This window comes from Agelaius phoeniceus, chromosome 1 (assembly GCF_051311805.1).
Source record: "Agelaius phoeniceus isolate bAgePho1 chromosome 1, bAgePho1.hap1, whole genome shotgun sequence".
NCBI lineage: Eukaryota > Metazoa > Chordata > Aves > Passeriformes > Icteridae > Agelaius > Agelaius phoeniceus.
In genome coordinates this window covers 155,369,539-155,390,677 of record NC_135265.1, presented here as the reverse complement: position 1 = coordinate 155,390,677, position 21,139 = coordinate 155,369,539, and the positions used below count along the sequence as shown (strand labels likewise).

The following is a 21,139-nucleotide window of genomic DNA, read 5'->3' as shown; positions in this document are numbered from 1 at the left end:
GGGCTCTGGGGGGATTTGGGGGGAAATTTGGGGGGATTTTGGGAGGATTTGGGGGCTCTGGGGAGATATGGGGAGGATTTGGAGGGGATTTTGGGGGGATTTGGGAAGGATATGGGGGGAATTTTTGGGGGCGATTTAGGGAGAATTTGGGGGGCTCTGGGGGGATTTGGGGAGGATTTCAGGGGAAATTTGGGGGATTTTGGGGGATCTGGGGGGATTTTAGAGGGATTTGGGAATAATTTGGGGGGATTTTGGGAGGATTTGGGAAGGATTTGGGGGGGAGTTTTTGGGAATGATTTGGGGGCTTCGGGAAGATATGGGGGGAATTGGGAATGATTTGGGGGGAAATTTTTGGGGGGGATTTTGGGAGGATTTGGGGGGTGCTGGGGGAATTTGGGGAGGATTTCAGGGGAAATTCGGGGGATTTTGGGGGATCTGGGGGGATTTTAGAGGGATTTGGGAATAATTTGGGGGGGAATTTGGGAGGATTTGGGAAGGATTTGGGGGGGAATTTTTGGGAATGATTTGGGGGCTTCGGGAAGATATGGGGGGCAATTGGGAATGATTTGGGGGGAAATTTTTGGGGGGGATTTGGGAAGGATTTTGGGGGGCTCTGGGGGGATTTGGGGGGAATTTTGGGAGGATTTTGGGAAGATTTGGGGGCTCCGGGGGGATATTGGGGGGAATTGGGAATGATTTGGGGGGAAATTTTGGGGGGGATTTTGGGAGGATTTGGGGGGTGCTGGGGGAATTTGGGGAGGATTTTGGGGGAAATTTGGGGGATTTTGGGGGCTCTGGGGGGATTTTAGGGGGATTTGGGAATGATTTGGGGGGGAATTTGGGGGGATTTTGGGAGGATTTGGGGGCTCTGAGGGGGATTTTGGGGGGGGCTCTGGGAGGATTTTGAGGGGATTTTGGGGGGGAATTTTTGGGGGGGATTTTGGGAAGATTTGGGGGGCACTGGGGGAATTTGGGGAGGATTTTTTAGGGGGCTCCAGGCGGATTTGAGGGGATTTTTTGGGGGGGATTTGAAGGAATTCAGGGAGGATTTGGGAGGAATTTGGGGGCTCCAGGGGGATTTGGGGAGGATTTTTTGGGTGGGATTTTGGGGGGAATTTTTTGGGGTATTTTGGGAGCATTTTTTGGGGGGCTCCAGGAGGAATTTGGGGGGGGTCTAGGGAGGATTTTTTGGGTGGGGTTTGAGGAGGATTTTTGGGGGGATTTGAGGAGGATTTGGGGTGAATTTGGGGAAGATTTTGGAGGGATATGAGGAGGATTTTTGGGGGGCTCCAGGGTGATTTGGAGAGGATTTTGGGGGGAATTTGGGGAAGATTTTGGAGGGATTTAGGGAGGATTTTTTTGGGGGGCTCTGAGGGGATTTGAGGAGGATTTTTTGGGGGGCTCCAGGAGGAATTTGGGGAGGATCATCTAGGGAGAATTTTTTGGGTGGGAATTTGAGGAGAATTTTGGGGTGCTCCAGGGGGATTTGGAGAGGATTTGGGGGGAATTTGGGGAAGATTTTGGAGGGATTTAGGGAGGATTTTTGGGGTGCTCCAGGGGCGGAATTTGGGGAAGACTTTGGAGGGATTTGAGGAGGAATTTTTGGGGGGTTCTGAGGAGATTTGAGGAGGATTTTTGCGGGGATTTGAGGAGGATTTGGGGTGAGTTTGAGGAAGACTTGGATTTGGAGAGATTTAGGGAGGATTTTTTGGGTGGGTTTGAGGAGGATTTTTTGGGGGGCTCCAGGGCGATTTGGAGAGGATTTTTGAGGGAATTTGGGGAAGATTTTAGAGGGATTTAGGGAGGATTTTTGGGGGGCTCTGAGGGGATTTGAGGAGGATTTTTTGGGGGGATTTGAGGAGGATTTGGGGTGAATTTGGGGAAGACTTCGGAGTGATTTAGGGAGGATTTTTTGGGTGGGATTTGAGGAGGATTTTGGGGTGCTCCAGGGCAATTTGGAGAGGATTTTTGAGGGAATTTGGGGAAGATTTTGGAGGATTTAGGGAGGATTTTTTGGGGGGATTTGAGGAGGATTTGGGGTGAATTTGGGGAAGACATTGGAGTGATTTAGGGAGGATTTTTGGGGTGCTCCAGGGGCGGAATTTGGTGACGATTTTTTGCGGGGATCTGGGCAGGACTTTGGTGCATCCTCAGGGGCATTTTTGGGGTTCCCACCCCCCAATCCCCCCCGGTTTGTGCCCCCCAGGTGCCCCACGGGATCAATTTCCGGGAGAAGAAGCCGAAGCCGTCGCGGAAGAAGCCGGAGGGGCCGGGGGCGGCTCCCGGGGGGGCTCCGGGCGGGACCCCCGAGGAACCGGGGGGGCCCCGGGGCCGCGTGGCGCGGTTCAGGCCCTTCCAGGACATCTACGGCTACTCGGGGGTGAGGCACCCCGAAAATGGGACAGGGGGGACCCCAAAACACACCTGGGACCCCAAAACACACCAGGGACCCCAAAATCCATCAGGGACCCCAAAACCCATCAGGGACCCCAAACCTGCCAGGGACCCCAAATCCACCCCTTCCACAACATCTACGGCTACTCGGGGGTGAGGCACCCCGAAAACGGGACAGGGGGGACCCCAAAAACACACCTGGGACCCCAAAACCTGCCAGGGACCCCAAAACCCATCAGGGATCCCAAAACTGCCAGGGAACCCAAACCTGCCCCTTCCAGGACATCTACGGCTACTCGGGGGTGAGGCACCCCGAAAATGGGATGGGGGGACCCCAAAACACACCTGGGACCCCAAAATCCACCCAGGACCCCAAATCCTGCCAGGGACCCCAAACCTGCCCCTTCCAGGACATCTACGGCTACTCGGGGGTGAGGCACCCCGAAAACGGGATAGGGGGGACCCCAAAACACACCGGGGACCCCAAAAACTGCCAGGGACCCCAAACCTACCCCTTCCAGGACATCTACGGCTACTCGGGGGTGAGGGACCCCGAAAACGGGACAGGGGGGACCCCAAAACACACCAGGGACCCCAAAACCCATCAGGGATCCCAAATCTGGGGTCTGGGACCCCAAACCTGCCCCTTCCAGGACATCTACGGCTACTCGGGGGTGAGGCACCCCGAAAATGGGACAGGGGGACCCCAAAAACGGCATGGGGGGCACCCCAAAACACACCTGGGACCCCAAAACCTGCCAGGGACCCCAAAACCTGCCAGGCCCCCCAAATCCACCCCTTCCAGGACATCTACGGCTACTCGGGGGTGAGGCACCCCGAAAACCGCATGGGGGGACCCCAAAAACGGCATGGGGGGCACCCCAAAACACACCTGGGACCCCAAAATCCATCAGGGATCCCAAACCTGCCAGGGACCCCAAACCTGCCAGGGATCCCAAATCCTGCCAGGGACCCCAAATCTGCCCCTTCCAGGACATCTACGGCTACTCGGGGGTGAGGCACCCCGAAAACGGGACAGGGGGGACCCCAAAACACACCGGGGACCCCAAAATCCATCAGGGATCCCAAATCTGGGGTCTGGGACCCCAAACCTGCCCCTTCCAGGACATCTACGGCTACTCGGGGGTGAGGCACCCCGAAAACGGGACAGGGGGGACCCCAAAACACACCGGGGACCCCAAAACCCATCAGGGACCCCGAATCTGGGGTCTGGGACCCCAAACCTGCCCCTTCCAGGACATCTACGGCTACTCGGGGGTGAGGCACCCCGAAAACGGGATAGGGGGACCCCAAAACACACCTGGGACCCCAAAACCCACCAGGGACCCCAAAATCCATCAGGGGTCCCAAATCTGCCCCTTCCAGGACATCTACGGCCTCTCGGGGGTGAGGCACCCCGAAAATGGGATGAGGGGACCCCAAAAACACACCTGGGACCCCAAAACACACCTGGGACCCCAAAACCCACCAGGGACCCCAAAATCCATCAGGGACCCCAAAACCCATCAGGGACCCCAAACCTGCCAGGGACCCCAAATCCACCCCTTCCAGGACATCTACGGCTACTCGGGGGTGAGGCACCCCGAAAATGGGATAGGGGGGACCCCAAAACCCACCAGGGACCCCAAAACACACCTGGGACCCCAAAACCCATCAGGGATCCCAAACCTGCCAGGGAACCCAAATCCTGCCCCTTCCAGGACATCTACGGCTACTCGGGGGTGAGGCACCCCGAAAATGGGATAGGGGGGACCCCAAAACACACCTGGGACCCCAAAACCCATCAGGGATCCCAAATCTGGGGTCTGGGACCCCAAACCTGCCCCTTCCAGGACATCTACGGCTACTCGGGGGTGAGGGACCCCAAAAACCGCATGGGGGGCACCCCAAAACCTGCCAGGGACCCCAAAACTCACCCAGGACCCCCAAAATCCATCAGGGATCCCAAATCTGGGGAGTGGGACCCCAGATCCATGGGGTGAGACCCCAAATCCATGGTGTAGGACTCAAAACCCAGCAGGGGCCCCAGATCTGGAGAGTGGGACCCCAAAACCGGGGAGGGACCCCAAACCTGTCCCCAGGTGTCCCTCACCTGTCCCTCCCCTGTCCCAGGTGTTCACCTGCGGCCCCTCCCTGCACTGGGTGCTGCTGACTGGGTAGGGGGCTCTGGGTGTCCCTGTCCCCATTCCCAGCTGTCCCTCACCTGTCCCCAGCTGTCCCTCACCTGTCCCCAGGTGTCCCCAGGTGTCCCTCACCTGTCCCCAGCTGTCCCTCACCTGTCCCCAGGTGTCCCCAGGTGTCCCTCACCTGTCCCTCCCCTGTCCCAGGTGTTCATCTGCGGCCCCTCCCCTCACTGGGTGCTGCTGATGGGCTCTGGGTGCTGTCCCTGGCCCCATTCCTGGGGGGTTTTGGGTATCCCTGGTTGTCCCCACCTGTCCCCAGCTGTCCCTCACCTGTCCCTCACCTGTCCCCAGGTGTCCCTCACCTGTCCCTCACCTGTCCCCAGGTGTCCCTCACCTGTCCCTCCCGTGTCCCAGGTGTTCATCTGCGGCCCCTCCCCGCACTGGGTGCTGCTGACGGGCCGGGGCGCTCTGCGCCTGCACCCCATGGGCATCGACGGCCCCGTGGAATCCTTCGCACCTTTCCACAACGTCAACTGCCCCAAGGGGTTCTTGTACTTCAACCGACAGGTGAGCACACCTGGGCACAGCTGGGCACAGCTGGGGGCACCTGGGCACACCTGGGGGGGCACCAGGACTGCCCCAAGGGCTTCCTGTACTTCAACCGCCAGGTGAGCACACCTGGGCACAGCTGGGCACAGCTGGGGGGGCACCAGGACTGCCCCAAGGGCTTCCTGTACTTCAACCGCCAGGTGAGCGCACCTGGGCACAGCTGGGGGCACCTGGGCACATCTAGGGGGGCATCAGGACTGCCCCAAGGGCTTCCTGTACTTCAACCGACAGGTGAGCACACCTGGGCACAGCTGGGAGCAGCTGGGTACAGCTGGGGGCACCTGAGGGCACCTGGGATACACCTGGGATACACCTGGGCACAGCTGGGGGCACCTGGGCACACACCTGGGTAGAGCTGGGGGCACCTGGGTACACCTAGGGGGACACCAGGACTGCCCCAAGGGGTTCTTGTACTTCAACCGCCAGGTGAGGCAGCTGGGCACACACCTGGGCACACACCTGGACACAGCTGGGCACACACCTGGGCACACACCTGGGCACACCTGGGGGCACCTGGGATACACCTGGGCACACCTAGGGGGGCACCAGGACTGCCCCAAGGGCTTCCTGTTCTTCAACCACCAGGTGAGGCAGCTGGGCACACACCTGGGGGCACCTGGGAACAACTGGGTACAGCTGGGGACACCTGGGATACACCTGGGCACACACCTGGAGGCACCTGGGATACAGCTGGGCACATACCTGGGTATGGCTGGGCACACCTGGGCACACACCTGGGCACAGCTGGGATACACCTGGGCACACCCCTGGGGAGATCTGGACAGAGCCCTGAGCCATTTTGGGGTCACTTTGGGGTGTTTTAGGCTGAGTTAAGGATCAGGGGATTTGGGGGGTGCCAGATCCATTTTTGGGGGGATTTTGGGATATTTTGGGGTCAGGGTGAGTTAAGGATCAGTGTCCTCCCCCTGTACCTGTCCTGTGACACACCTGAGCCCTTTTGGGGTCACTCTGGGATATTTTGGGTTAATTTTGGTTAATTTTGGTTAATTTGGGGGTGTTTCAGGGTGAATTGAGGATCAGTGTCCTCCCTGCGTACCTGTCCTGTGACACACCTGAGCCCTTTTGGGGTCACTTTGGGATATTTTGGGTTAATTTGGGGTCACTCTGGGATATTTTGGGTTAATTTTGGTTAATTTTGGGGTGATTTTTGTTAATTTTGGTTAATTTTGGTTAATTTTGGGTGTTTCAGGGTGAGCTGAGGATCAGTGTCCTCCCTGCGTACCTGTCCTGTGTTTGGGGTGATTTTGGTTAATTTTGGTTAATTTTGGGTTAATTTTGGGTGTTTCAGGGTGAGCTGAGGATCAGTGTCCTCCCTGCGTACCTGTCCTGTGTTTGGGGTGATTTTGGTTAATTTTGGTTAATTTTGGGTTAATTTTGGGTGTTTCAGGGTGAGCTGAGGATCAGTGTCCTCCCTGCGTACCTGTCCTGTGTTTGGGTTAATTTTGGGGTGATTTTGGTTAATTTTGGGTGTTTCAGGGTGAGCTGAGGATCAGTGTCTTCCCTGCGTACCTGTCCTGTGTTTGGGGTGATTTTGGTTAATTTTGGTTGATTTTGGTTAATTTTGGGTGTTTCAGGGTGAATTGAGGATCAGTGTCCTCCCTGCGTACCTGTCCTGTGTTTGGGGTGATTTGGGTTAATTTTGGTTAATTTTGGGTGTTTCAGGGTGAATTGAGGATCAGTGTCCTCCCTGTGTACCTGTCCTGTGTTTGGGGTGATTTTGGTTAATTTTGGGTTGATTTTGGGTGTTTCAGGGTGAGCTGAGGATCAGTGTCCTCCCTGCGTACCTGTCCTGTGTTTGGGGTGATTTTGGTTAATTTTGGGTTAATTTTGGGTGTTTCAGGGTGAATTGAGGATCAGTGTCCTCCCTGCGTACCTGTCCTACGACGCTCCCTGGCCCGTGCGGAAGATCCCCCTGCGCTGCACCGCGCACTACGTGGCCTACCACGTGGAGTCCAAGGTGGGCACACCTGGCACACCTGGGCACAGCCACAGCACACCTGGGCACACCTGGGCACAGCCACAATACAGCTGGGCACACCCAGAGCACACCTGGGCACACCTGGGCACAGTCACAACACACCTGGGCACACCTGGGTACAGCCACAACACACCTGGGCACACCTGGGTACAGCCACAATACAGCTGGGCACACCTGGGCACAGCCTCAATACAGCTGGGCACACCCAGAGCACACCCGGGCACACCTGGGCACAGCCACAATACAGCTGGGCACACCCAGAGCACACCTGGGCACACCTGGGCACAGCCACAATACAGCTGAGCACACCTGGGCACACCTGGGCACAGCCACAACACACCTGGGTATGGTCAGGACTCACCTGGGCACACCCACAACACACCTGGGTATGGTCAGGGCACACCTGGGCACACCCAGAACACACCTGGGCACACCTGGACATGCACACAATACACTTGGGCATACCCAGAACACACCTGGGCACACTCACAACACACCTGGGCACACCTGGGTATGGTCAGGGCACACCTGGGCACACCCAGAACACACCTGAACAGCACCAGGACACAACTGGGCACAGCCACGACACACCTGGGCACACCTGGACATACACACAATACACTTGGGCATACCCAGAACACACCTCGGCACACTCACAACACACCTGGGCACACCCGGGTATGGTCAGGGCACACCTGGGCACACCCAGAACACACCTGAACAGCACCAGGACACAACTGGCCACAGCCAGAACACACCTGGGCACACCTGGACATACACACAATACACCTGGGCACACCTGGGCATGGTCAGGACACTGCTGGGGATACCCAGAACACACCTGGGCACAGGAAGGACACACCTGGGTGCACCTGGGCACACCCAGAACACATCTGGGCACATCCAGGCACACCTGGGCACAGCCACAACACAATTGGGCACACGTGGGTAATGGTCAGGACACACCTGGGACACAGCCAGGCACACCCACAACACACCTGGGCATACCCACAACACACCTGGGCATACCCACAATACACCTGGGCACACCTGGGTATGGTCAGGACACACCTGGGACACACCTGGGACACAGCCAGGCACACCCACAACACACCTGAGTATACCCACATCACACCTGGACACATCTGGGCACGCCCAGAATACACCTGGGCACACCTGGGTCCACCTAGGTGTGGTCAGAACACAGCTGGGCACACCTGGGACACGTCCCTGGGGATTTTGGGGTATCCTGGGGAGGGTCCCAGGCGACTTTGGGGGCTCCAGGGGGGTCTCAGAGGATTTTGGGGGTGCCCGGGGGAGTCCCAGGAAGATTCTGGGGGGGTCCTGGGGAGTCTGAGGGGATTTGGGGTCCCTGGGGGGAATTTGAGGGGGTCCTGAGGGGTCCCAGGTGATGTTGGGGGGTCCTGGGGGGTCTCAGAGGATTTTGGGGGTGCCCAGGGGGGTCCCGGGGGATTTTGGGGTTCCTGGGGGTCCCAGGTGATGTTGGGGGGTCCTGGGGGTCCCCAGGGGATTTTGGGGAGGTCCCAGGGGATTTTGGGGGATTTTCGGGGGTCCCAGGGGATTTGGGGGTGTCCCGGGGGGGGGTCTCAGGGGATTTGGGGGATTATGGGGGGTCCTTGGGGTGTTGGGGAGTCCTGAGGAGCTGTGGGGAGCATTGGGAGGGTCTCAGAGGTGCCCCACCCCCCCAGGTGCACACAGGGGATTTTGGGGGGCCCTGGGGGGTCCCGGGGGATTTTAGGGTGCCCCAGGGGATTTTGGGGTTCCCCAGGGGGGTCTCAGCGCTGCCCCACCCAGGTGTACACAGGAGATTTTGGGGGGTCCCAGGGGCTGTTTGGGGTCTCAGGGGATTTTGGGGTGCCCCGGGGGGGTCTCAGCGCTGCCCCGCCCAGGTGTACACAGGGGATTTTGGGGGGTCCCAGGGGCTGTTTGGGGGTCCCAGGGGCTGTTTGGGGGTCCCGGGGGATTTTGGGGTGCCCCGGGGGGGTCTCAGCGCTGCCCCCCCCCAGGTGTACGCGGTGGCCACCAGCTCCCCCCACCCCTGCACACGGATCCCGCGCATGACGGGCGAGGAGAAGGAGTTCGAGAGCATCGAGAGAGGTGAGGGCACCTGGGGGCACCTGGGGGCACCTGGGATACACCTGGGATACACCTGGGATACACCTGGGGGCACCTGGGATACACCTGGGATACACCTGGGCACACCTGGGATACACCTGGGGGCACCTGGGGGCACCTGGGATACACCTGGGATACACCTGGGGGCACCTGGGATACACCTGGGGGCACCTGAGATACACCTGAGATACACCTGGGGGCACCTGGGATACACCTGGGATACACCTGGGATACACCTGGGATACACCTGGGGGCATCTGGGATACACCTGGGATAGACCTGGGCACACCTGGGGCGCACCTGGGATACACCTGGGGACACCTGGGATACACCTGGGATAGACCTGGGGGCACCTGGGATACACCTGGGATAGACCTGGGGGCACCTGGGGACACCTGGGGACACCTGGGATACACCTGGGGCACACCTGGGATACACCTGGGGCACACCTGGGAAACACCTGGGATACACCTGGGATACACCTGGGGGCACCTGGGATAGACCTGGGGGCACCTTGGGGGGTGTAACTGTCACACCTGGGATACACCTGGGGGCACCTCGGGACAGTATGGGCACAGCTGGGGACAACCCCAAACCCCTCTGTGTCCCCCCAGTCCCAGTGTCCCCAATGTCCCCAGCCCCAGTGTCCCCAATCCCAGTACCCCCAGTGTCCCCACTGTCCCCAGTGTCCCAATCCCAATGTCCCCAATCCCAGTCCCTGTGTCCGCAGTATCCCCAGTCCCAATCTCCCCATGTCCCCGCTGTCCCCAGTGTCCCAGTCCCAATGTCCCCAATCCCAGTCCCAATGTCCCCAGTGTCCCCAATGTCCTCGCTGGCCCCAATGTCCCCCCAGTATCCCCATCCCAGTATCCCCATCCCAGTGTCCCCACTGTCCCCACTGTCCCCCAATGTCCCCAGTGTCCCAATCCCAGTGTCCCCAATCCCCCCAGTGTCCCCATCCCAATCCCAGTGTCCCCGCTGTCCCCAGTGTCCCCGCTGTCCCCATCCCAGTGTCCCCATCCCAGTGTCCCCACTCCCAATATCCCCAGTTCCAATGTCCCCATTGTCCCCCCACTGTCCCCGCTGTCCCCCCTGACCCTGTGTCCCCCTCGGTGTCCCCAGACGAGCGCTACGTCCCCCCCCAGCAGGAGGCGTTCAGCATCCAGCTCATCTCACCTGTCAGCTGGGAGGCCATCCCCAACACCAGGTGGGACCCCAAAATCCCAAACCCCAACACTGACCCCATCCCCAACACCAGGTGGGACCCAAAAAACACCCTGGGAACCCCAAAATCCCATCGAGAACCCCAAAATCCCAAACCCCAACACTGACCCCATCCCCAACACCAGGTGGGACCCCAAAATGTCCTGGGAACCCCAAAATCCCATCGAGAACCCCCAAAATCCCCAACCCCCACAGTGACCCCATCCCCAACACCAGGTGGGACCCAAAATGTCCTGGGAACCCCAAAATCCCATCGGGAACCCCAAACCCCTGCAGTGACCCCATCCCCAACACCAGGTGGGACCCCAAAATGTCCTGGGAACCCCAAAATCCCATTGGGAACCCCCAAAATCCCCAACCCCTGCAGTGACCCCATCCCCAACACCAGGTGGGACCCCAAAATGTCCTGGGAACCCCAAAATCCCATTGGGAACCCCAAAATCCCAAACCCCAACACTGACCCCATCCCCAACACCAGGTGGGACCCCAAAAGTGAACTGGGAACCCCAAAATCCCATCGAGAACCCCCAAAATCCCCAACCCCTGCAGTGACCCCATCCCCAACACCAGGTGGGACCCCAAAATCCCATTGGGAACCCCAAAATCCCAAACCTCTGCAGTGACCGCACCCCCAACACCAGGTGGGACCCCAAAAAAACACCCTGGGAACCCCAAAATCCCATTGGGAACCCCCAAAATTCCAAACCTCTGCAGTGACCGCACCCCCAACACCAGGTGGGACCCCAAAATCCCATTGGGAACCCCCAAAATCCCAAACCCCAACACTGACCCCATCCCCAACACCAGGTGGGACCCCAAAATCTCCTAAATACCCCTGGGAACCCCAAAGATTCCGTTGGGAACCCCAAAATGTCCCCGGGAAACCCGAAAATCCCATCAGGAACCCCAAAAATCCCACCAAGAACCACAAGAAAACCTGCAGGAACACAAAAAATTCCATCAGGATCCCCAAAACTCCTCATGGGGACCTCAAAATCGCACTGGGAACCCCAGAAAGCCCACTGAGAACCTCAAAAATCCCATCAGGAGCCCCAAAATTCCTCCTGGGTACCCCAAAAATAATATCAGGAACCCCAAAAATTCCATCAGGAGCCCCAAATCCCAAAGCCCAGGGGTGAGCACTGAAGTCCCAGGTGAGCTGGGAGCCCATATCCAACACCAGATGGGACCCCAAAAATCCCATCAGGAACCCCAAAATTCCTATCAAGAATCCCAAAAATCCCCTCAGGAGCCCCAAGAACCCCACTGGGAACTCCGGAAATTCCATCAGGAGACCCCAAAACCGCTGCGGGAACCCCAAAAATCCCATCGGGAACCCCAAAAATCCCAGGAACCCCCAAATCCCAGCCCCACCTGAGCTCACCTGTGCCCACCTGGAGCCCCAGGATGGCCCTGGAGGTGTCAGAGCCCATCAGAGCCTGTGTGGGGTTTGTGTCCTTGGGCACCACCTGTGCCCACCTGGGGTGCCCCTGAGCCCACCTGTGCCCACCTGTGCCCCCTGACCCCACCTGAGCCCCACCTGTGGTGCCCCTGAGCCCACCTGAGCCCCACCTGGGGTGCCCCTGACCCCACCTGAGCCACACCTGGGGTGCTCCTGACCCCACCTGTGCCCACCTGGGGTGCCCCTGACCCCACCTGTGCCACACCTGGGGTGCCCCTGACCCCACCTGTGCCACACCTGAGCCACACCTGAGCCACACCTGGGGTGCCCCTGACCCCACCTGAGCCACACCTGGGGTGCTCCTGACCCCACCTGTGCCACACCTGGGGTGCCCCTGACCCCACCTGTGCCCACCTGAGCCACACCTGGGGTGCCCCTGACCCCACCTGAGCCACACCTGAGCCACACCTGGGGTGCCCCTGACCCCACCTGTGCCCACCTGGTCTCACCTGTGCAGGATCTCCCTGGATAGGCTGGCACATGTCACCTGCATGGGGTGACCTGAGACACCTGGGGCAACACTGGAGACCCCTGGGGTGCCTCTGACCCCACCCTGACCTCACCTGTGCCCACCTGTGCAGGATCTCCCTGGATAGGCTGGCACACGCCACCTGCAGGGAGTGACCTGAGACCCCTGGGGCACCACCTGAGACATCTTGGGTGCCCCTCTGATCCCCCCATGTCTCACCTGGTCCCACCTGTGCCGGATCTCCCTGGTGGAGCGGGCACACGGCACCTGCATGATGTGATGTGTCCCTGGGGCATCACCTGAGCCACACCTGGGGTGCCTCTGACCCCACCTGTGCCCACCTGGTGTCACCTGTCCCCACCTGTGCAGGATTGCCCTGGATAGGCTGGCACACGTCACCTGCATGGGGTGACCTGAAACCCCTGGGGCATCACCTGACCCACACCTGGGCTGCCCCCTGACCCCACCCTGACCCCTACCTGTGCCCACCTGGTCTCACCTGTCCCCACCAGTGCAGGATCTCCCTGGATAGGCTGGCACATGTCACCTGCATGGGGTGACCTGAGACCCCTGGGGTGCCCCCTGACCCCACCTTGATCCCACCCATGTCTCACCTGGTCTCACCTGTGCAGGATCGCAGTGGATGGGCGGGCACACGTCACCTGCGTGGGGTGACCTGAGACCCCTGGGGCACCACCTGAGACCCCTGGGATGCTCCTCTAAACCCACCCTTGTCTCACCTGTGCTCACCTGTCCCCACCTGGTGTCACCTGTGCAGGATCGCGCTGGAGGAGTGGGAGCACGTCACCTGCATGAAGACGGTGTCGCTGCGCTCCGAGGAGACGGTGTCGGGCCTCAAGGGCTACGTGGCCGTGGGCACCTGCCTGATGCAGGGCGAGGAGGTCACCTGCAGGGGCAGGGTACGTACCTGGGCACACCTGGGAGCACCTGAGGGACACCTGGATACACCTGGGCACACCTGGGGGCACAGCTGGGGTCACACCTGCCTGATGCAGGGCGAGGAGGTCACCTGCCGGGGCAGGGTACGTACCTGGGCACACCTGGGCACACCTGGGGGCACACCTGGGCACACCTGGGGACAGCTGGGTACACCTGAGAACACCTGGGGGACAGCTGGACACACCTGGGATCACACCTGCCTGATGCAGGGCGAGGAGGTCACCTGCCGGGGCAGGGTACGTACCTGGGCACACCTGGGCACACCTGGGTACACCTGAGAACACCTGAGGGACACCTGGGGTCACACCTGGGGTCACACCTGGGGGACAGCTGGACACACCTGGGATCACACCTGCCTGATGCAGGGCGAGGAGGTCACCTGCTGGGGCAGGGTACGTACCTGGGCACACCTGGGCACACCTGAGGGACACCTGGATACACCTGGGCACACCTGGGGTCACACCTGCCTGATGCAGGGCGAGGAGGTCACCTGCCGGGGCAGGGTACGTACCTGGGAACACCTGAGGGACAGCTGGATACACCTGAGGGACAGCTGGATACACCTGGGCACACCTGGGGGCACACCTGGGTACACCTAGGGGACAGCTGGATACACCTGGGGTCACACCTGAATACACCTCAGGTACACCTGGGCACACCTGGGGCACACCTGCCTGATGCAGGGCGAGGAGGTCACCTGCCGGGGCAGGGTACGTACCTGGGCACACCTGGGGGCACACCTGGGTACACCTAGGGGACAGCTGGATACACCTGGGCACACCTGGGGAATGTCCTGAGAACCCTGGGGACACCTTGGGGACACCTGTGTGGCTCTGAAGGTTTCTGGGGGAACACCTGGAGAGTTCCAGGACACACCTGGGGCTGTCCCAGGACTCACCTGCTCTGGGTCTCACCTGGGCTCTCCAGGACACACCTGGTCCGTGTCTCACCTGTCCATGTCTCACCTGGGCTCTCCAGGACACACCTGGCCCATGTCTCACCTGGTCTGTCCATGTCTCACCTGGGATCTCCAGGACACACCTGGCCCATGTCTCACCTGGCCCATGTCTCACCTGGGCTCTCCAGGACACACCTCTCCATGTCTCACCTGTCTCAGATCCTGATTCTGGGTGTGATCGAGGTGGTGCTGGGGGGTTCCTCTCCATGTCTCACCTGTCCATGTCTCACCTGCTCTGTCCGTGCCTCACCTGCTCTGTCCGTGCCTCACCTGTCCGTGTCTCACCTGTGTCAGATCCTGATCCTGGATGTCATTGAGGTGGTACCAGGGATACCTGGTGTGCCCGTGTCTCACCTGTCCGTGTCTCACCTGTCCATGTCCCAGATCCTGGTCCTGGATGTGATCGAGGTGGTACCAGGGGTACCTGGTGTGTCCATGTCTCACCTGGTCTGTCCGTGTCTCACCTGGTGTGTCCATGTCTCACCTGTCCGTGTCTCACCTGTCCATGTCTCACCTGTCTCACCTGTCAGATCCTGATCCTGGACGTCGTTGAGGTGGTGATGAGGTGTCCATGTCTCCATGTCTCACCTGTCTCACCTGTCCGTGTCTCACCTGTCAGATCCTGATCCTGGACGTCATTGAGGTGGTGCCGGAGCCGGGGCAGCCGCTGACCAAGAACAAGTTCAAGGTGCTCTACGAGAAGGAGCAGAAGGGACCCGTGACCGCCCTGTGCCACTGCCACGGATACCTGGTGTCAGCCATCGGGCAAAAGGTACACCTGGCACACCTGGGCACACACCTGGGCACACCTGGGTACACACCTGTGCCACTGCCACGGATACCTGGTGTCTGCCATCGGCCAAAAGGTACACCTGGCACACCTGGGCACACACCTGGGCACAGCTGGGGATATCCACAGACACACCTGATCACACCCGTGACCGCCCTGTGCCACTGCCATGGCTACCTGGTGTCTGCCATCGGCCAGAAGGTACACCTGGCACACCTGGGCATATCCACTGGCACACCTGGGCACACACCTGGGGATACCCACAGACACACCTGGGTACACACCTGTGCCACTGCCACGGCTACCTGGTGTCTGCCATCGGCCAAAAGGTACACCTGGCACACCTGGGCACACACCTGGCACACCTGGGCACACACCTGGGGATACCCACAGACACACCTGGGTACACACCTGTGCCACTGCCACGGCTACCTGGTGTCTGCCATCGGGCAAAAGGTACACCTGGCACACCTGGGCACACACCTGGGGATATCCACAGACACACCTGGGCACACACCTGGCACAGCTGGGTACACCTGGGTACACCTGGGCACACACCTGATCACACCCGTGACCGCCCTGTGCCACTGCCACGGCTACCTGGTGTCTGCCATCGGCCAAAAGGTACACCTGGCACACCTGGGCACACACCTGGCACACCTGGGCACACACCTGGGGATATCCACAGACACACCTGGGCACACACCTGTGCCACTGCCACGGCTACCTGGTGTCTGCCATTGGGCAAAAGGTACCCCTGGCACACCTGGGCACACCTGGGGATACCCACAGACACACCTGGGTACAGCTGGGTACACCTGGGCACACACCTGATCACACCCGTGACCGCCCTGTGCCGCTGCCACGGCTACCTGGTGTCTGCCATCGGGCAAAAGGTACCCCTGGCACACCTGGGCACACACCTGGCACACCTGGGCATATCCACAGACACAGCTGGGCACACACCTGTGCCACTGCCACGGATACCTGGTGTCTGCCATCGGGCAAAAGGTACCCCGGGCACACCTGGGCACACACCTGGCACAGCTGGGTACACCTGGGCACACACCTGGGCACAGCTGGGTACACACCTGTGCCACTGCCACGGCTACCTGGTGTCTGCCATCGGGCAAAAGGTACCCCTGGCACACCTGGGCACATCCACAGACACACCTGGGCACACACCTGTGCCACTGCCACGGCTACCTGGTGTCTGCCATCGGCCAGAAGGTACACCTGGCACACCTGGGCACACACCTGGGCACACACCTGGGCACAGCTGGGCACACACCTGTGCCACTGCCATGGCTACCTGGTGTCTGAAATTGGCCAGAGGGTACACCTGGCACACCTGGGCACACACCTGGGCACACACCTGGCACACCTGGGCACACCTGGGTACAGCTGGGCACACACCTGTGCCACTGCTACGGCTACCTGGTGTCTGCCATTGGCCAGAAGGTACCCCTGGCACACCTGGGCACACCTGGGCATATCCACAGACACACCTGGGCACACACCTGGGGATATCCACATACACACCTGGCACACCTGGGAACACCTGGGGGACACCTGTGCTGACCTGGGGGTGTCCCTGCGTGTCCCCTGTGTCCCCTCAGATCTTCCTGTGGAGCCTCAAGGACAACGAGCTGACGGGCATGGCGTTCATCGACACGCAGCTCTACATCCACCAGATGATCAGCGTCAAGAGCTTCATCCTGGCCGCCGACCTCATGAAGAGCATCTCGCTGCTGCGCTACCAGGAGGAGAGCAAGACCCTGTCCCTCGTCAGCCGGGTCAGGAACCGCCGCAGCAAACACACCTGGGGACAGCAGACACACCTGGGGACAGCAGACACACCTGGGGACAGCAAACACACCTGGGGACAGCAAACACAACATGGGGACAGCAAACACACCTGGGGACAGCAAACACACCTGGGGACAGCAGACACACCTGGGGGACAGCAAACACACCTGGGGACAGCAGACACACCTGGGGACAGCAAACACACCTGGGGACAGCAAACACAGAATGGGGACAGCAGACACACCTGGGGACAGCAAAGACACCTGGGGACAGCAAACACAACATGGGGACACCAAACACACCTGGGGACAGCAAAGACACCTGGGGACAGCAAACACACCTGGGGACAGCAGACACACCTGGGGACAGCAAACACACCTGGGGACAGCAGACACACCTGGGGACAGCAAACACAGAATGGGGACACCAAACACACCTGGGGGACAGCAAACACACCTGGGGACAGCAGACACACCTGGGGACAGCAAACACACCTGGGGACAGCAAACACACCTGGGGACAGCAGACACACCTGGGGGACAGCAAACACAGAATGGGGACAGCAAACACACCTGGGGACAGCAGACACACCTGGGGACAGCAAACACAGAATGGGGACAGCAAACACAGAATGGGGACAGCAGACACACCTGGGGGACAGCAAACACAGAATGGGGACAGCAAACACACCTGGGGACAGCAAACACAAAATGGGGACAGCAAACACAAAATGGGGACAGCAGACACACCTGGGGGACAGCAAACACAGAATGGGGACAGCAAACACAAAATAGGGACAGCAGACACACCTGGGGACAGCAAACACACCTGGGGACAGCAAACACACCTGGGGGACAGCAAACACACCTGGGGACAGCAAACCCCCACAGGGCCACCAACCCCCATGGGGCCACCCGGAGAACTCCCGGGGGACACCTGAGGGTCTCAGGGGCCTTGGGTGACACCTGATGGCTCTGGGGGCACCTGAAGTTCTTGGGAGACACCTGAGGGTGCTGGGGGACATTTCTGGGGGACGCTTAAAGGTCTCACGGGACACCTGAGGGTTGTGAGGGACATCCAAGGGTTGGGGTCCTTGGGGACACCTGAAGGTCCTTGGGGACAGTGCTGGAGGACACCTGAGGGGTTTTTGTGACACCTGAGGATCCCTGGGGACACCTGGGGACATCTGAGCGTTTTGGGTGACACCTGAGGATCCTTGGGGACATCTGAGGGCTTTAGGTGACAACAGGATCCCTGGGGACATCTGAGAGTTTTGGGGGGCACCTGAGGATCCCTGGGGGCACCTGAGGGTTTTTAGGTGACACCTGAGGATCCTTGGGGACATCTGAGGGGTTTAGGTGACACCTGAGGATCCCTGGGGACATCTGAGGATCCCTGGGGACATCTGAGGGGTTTTGGGGACACCTGAGGGTTTTAGGTGACACCTGAAGGTCCTGGGGAGCACCTGGGGGACACCTGGGGCTCTTGTAGAGCCTCTCGGAGGTGTCCAGGGCAGCCCAAGGCTCTGGAGGACACTCGGGGGTCACCTGGGGTGTCTCAGGGGGTGCCCAGGTGCCGCCCCCAGCACGGTGATGGTGATGGTGACGGGGGTGTCCCCGCAGGACGCCAAGCCGCTGGAGGTCTACAGCGTGGACTTCATGGTGGACGGCACCCAGCTGGGATTCCTGGGTACGGCATGGGCAGGGCCGGGTGAGGCCTGGGTGGGGGCTGGCTGGGGTTTGGATGGATGTGGTTGGGTTTGGGTTGGGCTTGGTTGACCATAGTTGGGTTTGGATGGGCTTGGGTTGGGCTTGGGTGGAGTTTGGGTTGGGCTTGGGTGGAGTTTGGGTTGGGCTTGGTTGACCATAGTTGGGTTTGGGTTGGGCTTGGGTGGGCTTAAATGAGTTTGGTTGGGTTTGGGTTGGGTTTGATTGAGTTTGGGTGGGTTTGGGCTGGGTTTGGTTGACCATAGTTGGGCTTGGTGGGGTTGGGTTGAGTTTGGGTTGGGTTTGGTTGAGTTTAGTTGGGTTTGGTTGGGTTTGGGTTGGGCTTGGTTGAGTTTGGGTGGGTTTGGGTTGGGTTGGGTTTGGTTTGAGTTCGGGTGGGTTTCAGTTGAGTGCTGATGAGTTTGGGTTTGGTGGGGTTTGGCTGAGTTTGGGTTGGGCTTGGGTTGAATTTAGTTGGGTTTAGTTGAGTTTGGTTTTGGGTTTGGTTGAGTTTAGTTGGTTTTGGATTCAGTTTGGTGGGGTTTGGTTGAGTTTGGGTTGGGTTTGGATGGGTATGGGTTGGGTTTGGGTTGAGTTTGGGTGGGTTCAGTTGAGTGCAGATGAGTTTGGTTGGATGTGGTTGAGTTTGGTTCAGGTTTGGTTGAGTTTGGGTTGAATTTAGTTGGGGTTAGTTGAGTTTGGGTTGTGTTTGGTGGGGTTTGGTTGAGTTTAGTTGGGTTCGGATTCAGTGTGGTGGGGTTTGGTTAAGTTTGGGTTGAGTTTGAGTTGGGTTTGGATGGGTTTGGGTTGAGTTTGGTTGAGGTTGGGTTGGGTTTGGTGGGGTTTGGGAGGGGCTGGTTGAGTTTGATTTGGGTTTAATTTATTAAGGTTTGGTTGGGTTTGGTTGAGTTCAGTTGGGTTTGGTTTGGTTTGGGTGAGTTTTGGGTTGATTTTAGTTGGGTTTGGGTTTGGTTTGGTTGGGCTTGGGATGGGTTGGGTTTGGGTTGAGTTTGGGTGGGTTTGGGTGGGTTTGGTTGAGGTATGGGTAGGTTTGGTTGAGTTTGGTTGGGTTTGGATTAGATTTAGTTGGGGTTGGGTTGGGTTTGGATGGGTTTGTTTTGGTCTGGTTGAGTTTGGTTGAGTTTGGCTCAGTTTAGTTGGGATTGAGTTGGGTTTGGGTTGGGTTTGGTTGGGTTCCGTTGGGTTTGGGTTGGGTTTGGGTTTGGTTGGCCATAGTTGGGTTCAGTTGAGTTTGGCTGGGTTTGGTTGAATTTGGGTTGGGTTTGAGTTTGGTTGGCCATAGTTGGGTTCAGTTGAATTTGGGTTTAGTTTGGGTGGGTTTGGTTGAATTTGGGTTGGGTTGGGTTTGGTTGGCTATAGTTGGGTTCAGCTGAGTTTGGTTGGGTTTGGGTTGAGTTCAAATGAGCTTGGGCTGGGTTTGGGTTGAGTCCAGTTGGGTGAACCTGAGTCAATACAGGTAAATTTTAATGAATCTGAGAAAATTTTGGTCAAACTCGGGTAAATTCAGGCTGACTTTACCCAACCCAACCTCCACAGTGTCGGACCGCGACCGGAACCTGCTGGTGTACATGTACCTGCCTGAAGGTGAGCGGGGCGGGGCCGGGCGGGCCCAGGTGAGCCCGGGCGGGCTCAGGTGAGCCCAGGTGAGCCCGGGCGAGCCCAGGTGAGCTCAGGTGAGCCCAGGTGAGCTCGGGTGAGCTCAGGTGAGCTCAGGCGAGCCCGGGTGAGCCCAGGTGAGCCCAGGTGAGCCCAGGTGAGCTCAGGTGAGCCCAGGTGAGCTCGGGTGAGCTCAGGTGAGCCCAGGTGAGCCCAGGCGAGCCCGGGTGAGCTCAGGTGAGCCCAGGTGAGCCCAGGTGAGCCCCGTGTGTGTCCCCCCAGCCAAGGAGTCCTTCGGGGGGCTGCGGCTGCTGCGCCGCGCCGACTTCCACGTGGGGGCGCACGTCAACACCTTCTGGCGCACGCCGTGCCGCGGGCACGCCGAGGGACCCAACCGGCGCAGCAGCACCTGGGAGAACAAGCACATCACCTGGTTCGGTAGGGACACACCTGGGGATGGGTGGGGACACACCTGGGAGAACAAACACAGCACCTGGTTCGGTAGGGACACACCTGGGACACACCTGGGGACACCTGGGACACACCTGGGGACACACCTGGGACACACCTGGGAGAACAAGCACATCACCTGGTTCGGTAGGGACACACCTGGGGACACCTGGGACACACCTGGGGACACACCTGGGACACACCTGGGAGAACAAGCACATCACCTGGTTCGGTAGGGACACACCTGGGGATGGGTGGGGACACACCTGGGAGAACAAACACAGCACCTGGTTCGGTAGGGACACACCTGGGGATGGGTGGGGACACACCTGGGACACACCTGGGGACACCTGGGAGAACAAGCACATCACCTGGTTCGGTGGGGACACACCTGGGGACACACCTGGGACAC

General features: G+C 59.5%; 1 protein-coding gene across 8 annotated transcripts in view; it reads left to right on the top strand.

Moving 5' to 3' along the window:
- Positions 1–21,139, top strand: part of CPSF1 (cleavage and polyadenylation specific factor 1) — an 88,745-nt gene that overhangs the window by 62,072 nt on the left and 5,534 nt on the right. For 7 of the 8 annotated variants that reach the window (XM_077189965.1, XM_077189960.1, XM_077189974.1 and 4 more), the window contains 11 exons: positions 2,207–2,380; positions 4,953–5,105; positions 7,009–7,125; positions 9,174–9,264; positions 10,405–10,489; positions 13,216–13,357; positions 14,975–15,127; positions 16,765–16,941; positions 18,577–18,643; positions 20,218–20,265; positions 20,560–20,715. In XM_077189965.1, coding sequence (XP_077046080.1) covers positions 2,207–2,380; positions 4,953–5,105; positions 7,009–7,125; positions 9,174–9,264; positions 10,405–10,489; positions 13,216–13,357; positions 14,975–15,127; positions 16,765–16,941; positions 18,577–18,643; positions 20,218–20,265; positions 20,560–20,715 — 1,363 coding nt within the window. Of the gene's footprint in view, positions 1–2,206; positions 2,381–4,952; positions 5,106–7,008; positions 7,126–9,173; positions 9,265–10,404; positions 10,490–13,215; positions 13,358–14,649; positions 14,674–14,974; positions 15,128–16,764; positions 16,942–18,576; positions 18,644–20,217; positions 20,266–20,559; positions 20,716–21,139 lie in introns of all 8 variants that reach the window. The other variant, XM_077189966.1, reaches the window with a different exon arrangement.